Below are 12,092 nucleotides of genomic sequence, written 5' to 3'. Positions count from 1 at the left end.
GTTACGCGCTCCGCTTCGTTCCCTTTCTTGGGATGATTCGACCCGGTGTTCCTTGGGCTTCATCCAACCGGTGTGTACTTATTGTACACCCCAAGCCCCCTCAACTTGGGGGGGGCTGTGTGGGCAATTCTCGGGTAGTTCAGCAGCGCTCCCCTTTTCTGAAAGGGTCACCCATGAGCATGCTGCTCGGAGCTCGGAGTCTTCCTCTCTTGGGAGACTGATTCCCGGTTCTTCAGAGCGCTCCAGTACCACATACTGTTTGAGACGCTCTGTGAGAGCAGGCATCCTGCTGAGGCAGGGGCTGAGGCCTCCAATTGCTCTGCTCCGGGGCCACTCTTCTGCGAGCTGCTCTGACAGAGTTCCACGAGAGCCCCTTCTTAGAACAGTATTTGTAAATCCATGTTATGGTAAGTGTGCACGGGAGTCTTTGCGCACTTTCTGAAATCCACATTGTGGTAAGTTCGCACGCTAGTCTCTGCGTTCTTTCTAAAATCCCTAGATGGTAAGGGCTTCGCGCTGCTGCTTCGTGCCCTTTTTTGAGTTGGTTTAAGCCCCGTTCATCTTGGGCACCACTCCACCTAGGTATCCTCAGATACCTATCTAGAACAGGGCGCCGCTACTAGAGGGCTGTGGGGACAGCCCTTTCGGCAGGTTTTGCGAAAGCTAGCAGTAGCCCCTGTGTGACAGGCAAAGACTTGGTAGAGGAAAGTGCCAGGCTTTTAGCCGTATCCCTTTAAAGGAATCTCTGTGATTCCAAGCCTTTAGCTCTACCCCGGGCCAGGGCCCTACAGGATAAGTTGGGTATGTAGCTTAGGCCTTTGGCCGTAAGGGATAATGTCATAAGGCAGCCGTCAGACCGTCCCAGGGGCGACTCCCGGTGAAGAGAAAAGCGGTAGAGTTGGTACTTAGTGTTTGCCATGATTCTGGTCTGCACTCCCCTCAGCATGGCGGCGTGGGTATACTGTTCCCCATTGTGTCCCCTCAGAGGACGCAGTTCGAAGTTCCCTTGAAAGGGAACGTCTCAGGTTACGAATGTAACCATGGTTCCCTGAGAGGGAACGAGACACAGGACGCAGTGTCTCGTTCCCTCTCAGGGAACCATGGTTACATTCGTAACCTGAGACGTTTTCTGCTCTGGACACGAACAGCGCTACGGACACTCTTTGCTCCACTTTAACATCTTGCTTGGACAACTTTTGCCCACTGTTGTCTAGACCAGCACGCACCGCCCCATCTGCCCCCTGGCTGTCCGAGGTTCTCCGTGAACATCGCTCTAAACTCAGGGCTGCAGAGAGAAAATGGCAGAAATCAAGAAACCGACCTCAGTGTGTATCAGTCTCTCCTCTCTTCCTTCTCTGCAAATGTCTTCACGGCTAAAACATCCTACTACCACAACAAAATTAACAACTGTTGTGACGCTCGGACACTCTTCAAGACTTCCTCTTCTCTTCTTAATCCGCCGCCACCACCTCCTCCATCGACTCTTACAGCGGACGACTTTGCAGTTTTCTTCATAAATAAGACAAGATCCATCAGTGACCAATTCTCCACACCGCAGACTGAGGACAACTTCACAATGACCGACACACACTCTTTCTCCTCCTTCTCCCCACTCTCATAGATGGACGTCTCCAAACTTCTCCTATCAAATCATCCTACTACTTGTCCACTTGATCCGATCCCCACTCACCTCCTTCAAGCGATCTCTTCTTCAGCCATACCTTCGCTTACTCACATTATCAACTCCTCTCTTCACTCTGTAACATTTCCCTCAGCATTCAAGCAGGCTTGGGTAAGCCCACTGCTCAAGAAACCATCTCTAAATCCAGCGCTTCTTGAAAACTACAGACCGGTATCCCTTCTTCCATTCATTGCAAAGGCACTTGAGCGAGCTATGTTCAACCAGCTTTCTATGTTCCTTGTACAGAACAACCTCCTGGACAGCAACCAATCTGGCTTCAAAAGTGGCCACTCAACTGAGACTGCTCTGCTCTCGGTTACTGAAGCCCTGCGACTAGCAAGAGCAGCTTCAAAATCCTCAGTACTCATCTTACTGGACCTGTCTGCTGCTTCTGACACTGTTAACCACCAGATTCTCCTGTCCACCCTCAGAAAGATGGGCATCTCTGGAACTGCACTCCTGTGGGTTACGTCCTACCTCTCTGACAGATCCTTCAGTGTGTCTTGGAGGGGTGATGTTTCAAAGTCACACCACCTCGCTACTGGGGTTCCTCAAGGCTCAGTACTTGGACCACTTCTCTTCTCCATCTACATGATATCATTAGGATCTGTCATTCAGAAGCATGGCTTTTCTTATCACTGCTACGCTGATGACACCCAACTCTACTTCTCATTCCAGCCAGACGACCCGACGGTAGCTGCTCGCATTTCAGCCTGTCTGAGTGACATTTCTAGCTGGATGAATGACCATCACCTTCAGCTTAACCTTACGAAGACCGAACTCCTGGTGATTCCAGCTAACCCATTGCTTCATCACAACTTCTCTATACAGCTGGGCTCATCAACCATTACTCCTTCGAGGACAGCCAGAAACCTAGGAGTTGTGATGGATCATCAGTTAAGCTTCACAGACCACATTGCTACAACGACCCGGTCCTGCAGGTTTGCCTTATACAACATTAGGAAGATTAGACCCTTCCTGTCAGAGCAAGCAACCCAACTTCTTGTCCTCTTGTTCTCTCCAGACTGGACTATTGTAATGCTCTCCTGGCAGGCCTTCCTGCATGTACTGTCAAGCCTCTGCAATTGATCCAGAATGCAGCAGCGAGGGTTGTCTTCAATGAGCCAAAAAAAGCTCACGTTACTCCTCTCCTCATCAGGTTACACTGGCTACCAGTAGCTGCTCGCATCAAATTCAAGGTACTGATGCTTGCCTACAAGACGACCACTGGCACGGCACCAACTTACCTAAACTCACTGGTTAAATCTTATGTGCCCTCCAGAAGTTTGCGCTCTGCAAGTGAACGACGCCTTGTGGTGCCATCCCAAAGAAGTTCAAAATCACTCTCACGGACCTCTTCCTGGACTGTGCCCAGCTGGTGGAATGACCTCCCAATCTCAATTCGTACAGCTGAGTCTTTACTCATTTTCAAGAAACATCTAAAGACTCATCTTTTTCACCTGCACTTAACCAACTAACACTAGCACTTTTCCTTTTCATTTATTAAAAAAACAAAAAAAAAAACCTGGCTATGCCTTCTATACTAGACTAATTGAGACTTGTCATGGCACTTGTATACTGTTGTTGTTCTCTTGTTGACCTGACTGCTTCTATTGTTCTCATTTGTAAGTCGCTTTGGATAAAAGCGTCTGCTAAATGATTAAATGTAAATGTAATGATATTTCACCCAAAATAAAAATTGTCAGTATTTACTGACCCATGTTGATCTAAATTCATATGACTAAGAATGTTTTAGTAGAATGTCCTTATGATAATAAGTATCATATGAAAGTATCATACAAGTGGTACTGTGTATTCCAAGTTTTATGAAGTCATGAGAATTGAGCTTGAGAATCAGTTAGTTATGATTCATGAACAAATCCTTCAGAACAGTTTTGTAAACTGGATCAACTGATACATCGAAGAGATCTGAATCATTAAAAACATTTGCTTATGAATAAGACATCGCTACTCATTAAAAAAACAAGGACAGCTTGTACAGAGGTCAAGATTTTCAGTAAATAACAATAATTATGTTGACTTTAGAAGCCTTGGAATAAGCACACAAGCCATACTGATTGCTTTTTTGATTATTTTTCATCTCTTTTGAAGCTTAAAAGTAGTCTTGTATTCCACTAAAGAAAGAGCAATATACATTTTTGAAACAAGATAAGGAACAGGAAATGAAGACAATTGAATTATTATTATTTTTATTTTTTTCCATTAACTATTCCTTTAAGGGCAATGTCTCACCTGTGGTTTTTTGTGAATGGGTGGTAGTCGCTCCCGTTTTGGCATCAGGTAAGAGAGATCAGGGGTCTTCCTCTCTTTAGGAGCCGATCGCACTAGAAGCGGCTTCACTTTTCTCAGTCTCAGCTCCATCTCATCAGGTTCTGCTCTGAACGGTGAATTGAAAACACCTGGACACTAAGATAAGCACAAACACAACAATCAAGCAAGGTGAACAAAACAATGTTATGCTTCCGTTGGCATAATGAAGAGAAAGTCTGTTTCTCTAAATGACTGCCCTTAAACGTTGCAGAGCAAACCTCCAAACACATCCTCATGCCCTCTTTAATAACTCATTTGCTAGCAATGGACTGGTAACAGCTTCCATTGTACCTCTCATCATAGGTATCCATGCAAAGCCTACAGCAAAACACATTTAGCTTTCGGCAAAAGGAGCCCACTTTATTCGGTCGACCACAGCAAAACAATTATACTTGTCACCTCCCCTGAATGGACACACATCCATCACTCTGGCATGTGTCATGTCTGCTGGCGTACATGTCTGCTAGCTAACTATGAGCTGTCTGATCTTACCGTAGCACTTCGGTGGTTCTTGGTTTGGCCTGAGGAATAACAGCTAGAATAATTCGTCTCTAATCAGACGATTCCTCATATGTGCTTAATTAGCAACGGGAGTTTTTTAAGCTTTATTGCTATATATGCTAATAACTGTTACAGGTAATATTCTTCAGTAAGGCTCCTGCACCCGTTTGGATAGTGTAGCTTTGGGTGTCACGTGGTGGGGGGTACACCACAAACTCCCAACTTGCCTCGGACTTACAGGAAAAGAGCAATGATGTTGACCCTCGTACCGAGGAACTACATCTATGTCAGCGCAGCCACTTTTGTCCAGCGGAATTTTCTCTGGTTAACGATGAACCATGGGAGACCCATCCATTTTACGGAGACAAGGTCAGACTGTGGGAACACAAGTTGCCCAGCGTAGAGACAGAGAGAGTGAGAAAGAGTAAAGCAGGGAGGGGGAAAGAGAGAACGAGAAAACTCGGAAGAGAGTTAAACCTTTCCTGCACTGACAAGCACTTAAGTCTGAGTTTGAGCTTTGTGGTTTAAATGACTGTCCTGTTTTGGATTGATTAAACGTGACATTTAAGACAAATTCTGTTCCTTTGAACGTTCTTTTTATTAAAGAACCCTTAAAAATGGGTTCCAGATCACGGTTTCCAGAAATATATTAAGCAGAACAACTGCATTTAAAATTGATTATATTAATAAATGGTTTTTAAGCAACAGCATATTAAAAGGATGTTTTAAGGATCACATGACATAGAAGACTGGAGTTATGGCTGCTGAAAATTCAGCTTTGCTATGACAGGAATAAATTACTTTTAAAATGTAATTTTATATAAATAAAATATATGTAAAACAGAAAACAGTTATGAGAGACTTTAAAAAATGTTACTAACCATCAAAATTTAAATAATATCTCAGTTACCATTTCTTACTAATCATAATCATTTAAAGCATTGTTTTAACACATATTCAATTATAAAATGTGTATCTGATCATTAGTTTATTTCAAATAGATAGAAATATTTTTTTTCCATTATAAATGTTTTTCTTGTGGTCCACGGTCCTTTTCCCTTGTTGAATAACCTGGTGTTATATGAATTATATTTACAAAATACTTTTGTCAGCATAGAAATACTTCCAGTAATCAGATTTTTCTAAATGTTTTAGGAATATATATTTTTTTAAATAAAAATATTAAATGTATAAAATTACATGTAATCTTTTTATAAAAAAAAAGATTATAAAAACATATATACACATATACATACATATATATATATATATATATATATATATGCATTCTAAATAATAAATAAAAAACAAAACAAAAACAAAATGCACGGTAACCATTAAAAAAAAAAAATCTGGTGCCTAGTAAACTAGTAAATCCCAGCATCCCCATCACACACACCCTTCTTTTTCTCCTTATCTCCCTCTAAAGCATCTTTTAACTAGCATGTGGTCCCTTGCATCTGTTGTCCATTAGCCTTTAGCTGATGTGTATTATTTCTTGGTTTCTCTCCTCAGACTGCAGGCAGCTGGCAGTAATGTCCTCTTGCCCTGTTCGCAGCACTAAGTGTCCAGTGACCAGAGCAGAAACATGGGCATGAGCGGTGTGGCCACAAGAGGTTGTGATGACAATAAAAGCATGAAGGAGAGGCCACAAAATGAAATATCTGCTCCCCACTCACTGCTGCTGAATCAACAACGGCCAGAGCACTTCATCATAATTATCAAGACACATTATAGCTAGAGGGATTTCTAAAAAGAATAATAATAAACACAGGTCTTCATACTCCATACCTACACAGTTTCTTTTCAATCGGTGACCTCAAATAAATGTATGCAGGATATACACACATAATGTGTGTCTCATTGATTCGCCACTGACCTGTTTAGTGCTCAGGAGGAAGTGGAGTCTCTGAGCCTGGATGCTTTTCTCTTTTTCCTCTTTTTCCAGAGTGATCCGTTCTCTCTCTCTCCTCTGGAGCTCTGCAAATTCCTCCAGGTCTCTCCTGGGAAGCAGAGAACAGTACACATAAACCTACAGTTTTTTCAACTTACTCTTCGGTAAGCTCTTGTCTCAGTCCCAAGACATTGGACGATATTCAATACTCTTGTGGGCTGTTCAAGAGAACAGCATGGCTGATATACTGTAATAATAGTACGACAGTCTGAATTCTTGTGATTATTTCATTCTGATACATGTCACACGTTTACAAAAAATGTGTATTTTTGTTATTTATATGATAATACATATAAACATAATCGAACATCAATTCATATTTTCTACCACTACATTTATGCCTGTGCTAGAGTAAGCATAAAATACAATAAAATAATAATGAACACAAACTGCACAAAATACTTTCTGTTACATAGTTATTTTGCTCTGTGCACTGACCTCACTTTTCCTATGATGCATTTTTCTCTCTCCATAAAAGTAAATCGCTAAATAAATCAAGTATGCACTAGACTGTAGTGAGTGTGTTTTCTGTTGTGGTCTGAGGTTGCAATGTTTGCATCGCTGTCTGACCAGCCTCGGTTTGTGTGACCTTTGCTAACCTATATCTCCTGCTTATTATTAATTGCACTGTAGTGGACAAAAGCCAAATAGATTTGTAACAGTGGAAGGGGATCTCGATCTGTGTCTAAGAGAAGGCTGGGGTAACACATAAACCTCATTAGTGTTGATGGGCCGGTAGGGAGACATGGGAGCAGCTAACACAGATGACCTTTGTGTGTCCTTAAACAACACACAGCTATAAACACCCTGCGCCCACCGAATTGCATCCACTTACTGTGGAATCCACCAGGTGCTAATCATCCTTACCTATCAATAGCTAGGCATGTGGTTTTCAGACAAAAATACAAGCCTTTTACAGAAGACTTCAGTCTAGCTTGTTAGTTAGCTTTTGCAATATGCCACATATCCACATATTAATTAATAAAAGTAATAATATGTAAAAAGATATTTAATATCAACAATATATTAATTATCTATATAACTATGACAGCAACAGCATTGTGTGTGTGTTCATATATATATATATATTTTTAGATACTTTGTTTGATATATGAACAACACAGGATTATAATTAATTAAAACTAAAACCACAAAAAGCATTTTTGTTACTGTAAATAAAATAACTGTTAACTGAAATAATGTTTTTATACTCAACTATTTAATTGCAGCTAGTTGCCAAGGCAACTTAATTAACTAAAAACAGTAAAGTAAAAATAAATACTATTACAAAACATATAGAAATATTTGGAAAAACAGGCCAAACCTAAAATGACAAAAACACAGAAAATAATTACAAAAAGTAAATATAAATATAAATAAATATATAAATAATAAATAAAAAATTTAAGAAAAACTTCTAATAGTACTAATAGTATCACAGGGAAATTAAAATAACACAAATAATGGCACACTGAAGGAAAATCATCAATCAATTAGGCAGTGTTGCAGTATAATTACAGGAGTGCTTTTTGACATTTGTCATAAAGGAATTACAGTCTTATCTATATATTCCCACATTTCTGTTTGATGTAATTTAATAATAATAATAAAAGAATTGTAAAGACCACCAAAAGCTGTTTTTAAGGGTTATTTTGAAATAAACAAAATATGATTAATTAGCAGAATTTAAATGCTTTAAAGGTGGTAAACATTAAGATCAATTTGCCCATAAAATGAGATTTAGTACACTTCTCTGTAATGAATGCAGTAATTTGTGTGATTAAGCATATGCATACCGCGACCTGTGTATTTTGGAGTCTTGCTTTGATAAAAGACCTGCCCTAAATACTATGAAATGTTTATAAAGAGAAAAAAAAATTAATAAGGCCTGCAGTTAAGGAGTGAGTTTCACAGATGTCCTTGAAAGGGACACGAGAGCAGAAAAAGTAGCCTGAGCAATGGGAGTCCATAAATTCCCTCTGTGCTTCCAAAAAGTTAAAGATTTGCCATGCTCAAACATTACAGAGAGAAATTTATCTGATTATGGCAGTAATAATTACCCAGCTGTTTATTACAGATAGAGAAATAATTCATGCAGGCAATAGGCCATGGTGGCAATGACACTCCACATTTAGTAAATATGCAAGCCGCTCAGTTCTAATTACTCAAGCCCAGAGGAAGCCCTTATTAAGTGCTGGAACTTTAAGTGTCTTCTTGACAAGTGATAAATTGTTACATTGCACAAACTCTTGCTGTGGAATTGCAGCGCTGAACCCGGGTCTTGACTTCATTAAGGTATGCAGAGAAGGACAACTGAATGAAGATGGACACTGGAACATAGCGGGCCTTGTCGTCAGCCTAGAGCTAATGAAACGACACAGATCGTTTTGAACAAGGAGGGAGGATCCTTCACTGCTGGCAGGGAGAGAGAATGAGAGAGAGGGGCCACCCTGACACGGGCAGTCACTGGCCTCCTTTCATTGGCATGCCGGGCTGGTCTGCTTGTGCTAAATGGATACCATTAGGAAAATTTTAAATAATTTATTCAGGCGCCAGAGCTGTATGGATTAAAATCCTGGCATCAAGACCTTTGAGGGATGACTAATCAGTCAGTGGGTGATCCTGAGCCCAACGTGGAACAGATTGTCAGAATCAGCACAGTGATCTTTCACTTCGCATCTTTGACTGATTCATCATGACCTCACAAGCGTTACATAAACAATTAATTAATGCACTAGCAGACAGAGAGAGAAGGACGGGTGAAAAAATTAATAAATGGGACGTTGTTTGTAAAACACAGTTGGACAGATATCACTGGGACAAGAGTTTCTATTCTCAAAAATAACTGTTTAATACTGACCAGGCAGATTGATCAGACAATGACCAATTCTGACATGATTAAATGAGCTAGTAACTAAATAATTAAAATGTCAATTTTACTTGCACCACTGTCATGTTTTTAATATATACAGTATAAATCAGTGTTTCACAATATATAGATATCAGGGTTGTCAGTCAACAAAAAATAATAAAATTAATGACATTAAAAGCTGATCAATTGATTTAATCACACTTTTTTTGCAATGATTTTAAATAAAAAAAAACGTGAATTAAATTGACAATGCTAATAGACATAATTATAGCGCTCTATTTTGTGTGACCTCAGCATCTGTATGGCTTACTGAAAAATACAGGTTTACAACTATCTTGTGTGCAAAATTTTGGCCTCTCCCTAAACAGGAAATAGAAAAGAAAAGAAAAAGTTTACAATATACAGTGTAAAACACCTTGCTGTACATGATGGCCGAACGTTTTTATAGAGAAATGCAATGTGTTAATGTGATTCATAGGTGAAAAACCCCATTAAAAGAGAACATTCCCACTTAAAGAGAGGCTAGAGCAGGGAGATGGAGGGAGGGGTGGGGTGTTGGGAGTCAGTGATCCAAGGAGCACTTAACAGATTTACATTTAATTTTAGCTAGACCCTTAAGATATTTTCCCACAAAATATATTGGTCGCATTAAAAAATTGACTTCATTTTTATCAAAAGTAAAAGATGGCATCTTACTTCAGCCCCTGAAGCAGGAACTTATATATATATATATATATATATATATATATTTATAAATGTGGGGGCACACGCAAATCAGAGGCTAATTTTGAATTTCATAACGTTATTCATTTTCAAGTAACCAGAGGCAATTTATGCATGACATGCTGCTAATGTATATGTCTCAAACATGCCATTAAAAGCATGACATTCCTTTGTCTTTGCAAGAATTTCAAACAATGGTCATCTGTGCACATTAGTCTAATGTAATGTTATGTACAAATATTACTTTATTTGGAGCTGTATACAGTATGCATAAAAATGATTTTTTTTCACCTGATGTGTTCATTCTTCCTTGTCAATCCTTCCAAATATCTCTTGCGTGCATAATAATTGTGTACATACTTCCTCACATAATAGCCTCGCCATCTCTGCTGTATCTGCAAAAGAAATTTCATTTTTGATTATGATTGCATATGCCTGATTATTATTATTTATTGATTCCTTTATTATTTCACTGTGCAGATAAAGAGTATAAAATTGAGCTTTATTTGGGACTGTAAAAAGTATTTAGAAGTCAAATTCGCAAAAGACAAATCAAAGTCAGAGCAAATTAAAGAAGCCACTGTCACTTTAGAGCTTGCAGTCATTGTCACTCCATGAAGAATGAGAGTGATAGTTAGTGCCACCATGACAGCACCACTGAGGACCCAAAACAAAAAGGACAGATGTCCTTCAGGCTGATTAGGTACTTAAAACAATAGCAGGTGAAAAAAAAAAAATAAGGCAAAAACTAAACAAAACAAGAATTGCCATTGATCAGAAGTCAATAGATAATTTTAAATAAATTAATTGCAGGCTTGGTTTAAGAGTTGTTTATGACCTCTTAGACTAGTAAAATCAATGATGCATATTGCTCAATTAGATCTAATACAAATCGGGCCTTGCTTGTAAACACTGATTTCTATTAAAAGGCTAACACATTGGCTTTCAGTAAAAAGCATGATAAACACTTTATAGAGTAAAGGAAATGGCTAAAAAGAAGTGCAATGCTGAAGCTTCAATGTCTGTTGTTTTCAGCTTTAATGAAAAAAGGGTTTGGAGGAGCAATGACCTTGTTTTACAACTGATTAGATGCAAACTACAGACTTTTTTGATTAAGAGCAATCAATTCAATACAATACATCTATCTATCCATCCATCCATCCACCCATCTATCTAATCTGCAATACATGGTAATTTTAACAAAATAAGCAGGATCATAATTGCATGATTTATAAGATCATAATTGCAAATTCTGCAAGGCGTATGTAAAATATATGACCACAGTTGTATAAACTGACATTCATTAGCAAAACTCATACATACTTTCCCATGAAGCTTTCCAAACTCAAAAAGAACAATTGTCAAGTCTGTGCTTGAAACAGATCCTTCAGTGAATGTTTTCACAGTCACCCTTTCTTTTTTTCCTTCAGCAGATTTTTACATTACCGGTGCTTCCCGGACATAGCACTCTATCTTTTACAAGGTCTATAAAAGCTGTCTGTCCTGTTGAACAGCTTCTGTTTGTGTCTAAGTGGTGACAGGACCTTTAGTCTTATATTCTCTGACCCCTGAGAAGAGGTCAAGCTTCATGTTTCAAATTAGACTCACATAACAGAAGTGGGAGCAAAGAATACAGGGTGGGCCCTAGATTTACCACAAAAGATTTGCGTATAAATCACTCCCTCAGTTCACATTTCTTGTGATTTTCAATGATCACACTAGAAATATGCAAACCTCCATAGCAATGCAACATTCTTCAATAAGCTATGAAATTTTGTAAGACTTATAAAATTCTTTAAAAGTTTCACCTCAGGGAAAAACAATTGTAAAGCTAAAGTTTCTATGCATACCAATAGCTCTATAAAAGTGCCAATATATCACTCAAATATAAACACGTTTGATTTATACACTGTGAAACAGAGCATGCTGATATGATGTAGCTACCTTTTTACAACTGTAGGCCTTATAACAGATTAGAAAATATGATAGCAAATTCATTCATATTTGGATTTGACTTCTGTTAACATGCG

The 12,092-nt window shown here is 38.9% G+C and overlaps 1 protein-coding gene and 1 long non-coding RNA gene across 2 annotated transcripts in view; one reads left to right on the top strand and one right to left on the bottom strand.

Annotated features, from left to right (window-relative positions):
* LOC132112827 (uncharacterized) overlaps positions 1 to 12,092 on the top strand; it is a 95,815-nt gene that overhangs the window by 77,890 nt on the left and 5,833 nt on the right. The gene's annotated exons all lie outside the window — the stretch shown is intronic.
* The window catches only part of spata17 (spermatogenesis associated 17), a 40,649-nt gene that overhangs the window by 24,851 nt on the left and 3,706 nt on the right, over positions 1 to 12,092 (bottom strand). The window contains exons 5-7 of the mRNA XM_059520502.1: positions 10,354 to 10,457; positions 6,393 to 6,516; positions 3,935 to 4,108 (exon numbers count right to left, since the gene is read on the bottom strand). Coding sequence (XP_059376485.1) covers positions 3,935 to 4,108; positions 6,393 to 6,516; positions 10,354 to 10,457 — 402 coding nt within the window. The remainder of the gene's footprint in view (positions 1 to 3,934; positions 4,109 to 6,392; positions 6,517 to 10,353; positions 10,458 to 12,092) is intronic.

This window comes from Carassius carassius, chromosome 32 (assembly GCF_963082965.1).
Source record: "Carassius carassius chromosome 32, fCarCar2.1, whole genome shotgun sequence".
NCBI classification, from domain to species: Eukaryota; Metazoa; Chordata; class Actinopteri; order Cypriniformes; family Cyprinidae; genus Carassius; species Carassius carassius.
The sequence above is the reverse complement of the archived record's forward strand: the minus strand, read 5'-3'. Positions and strand labels throughout refer to the sequence as shown.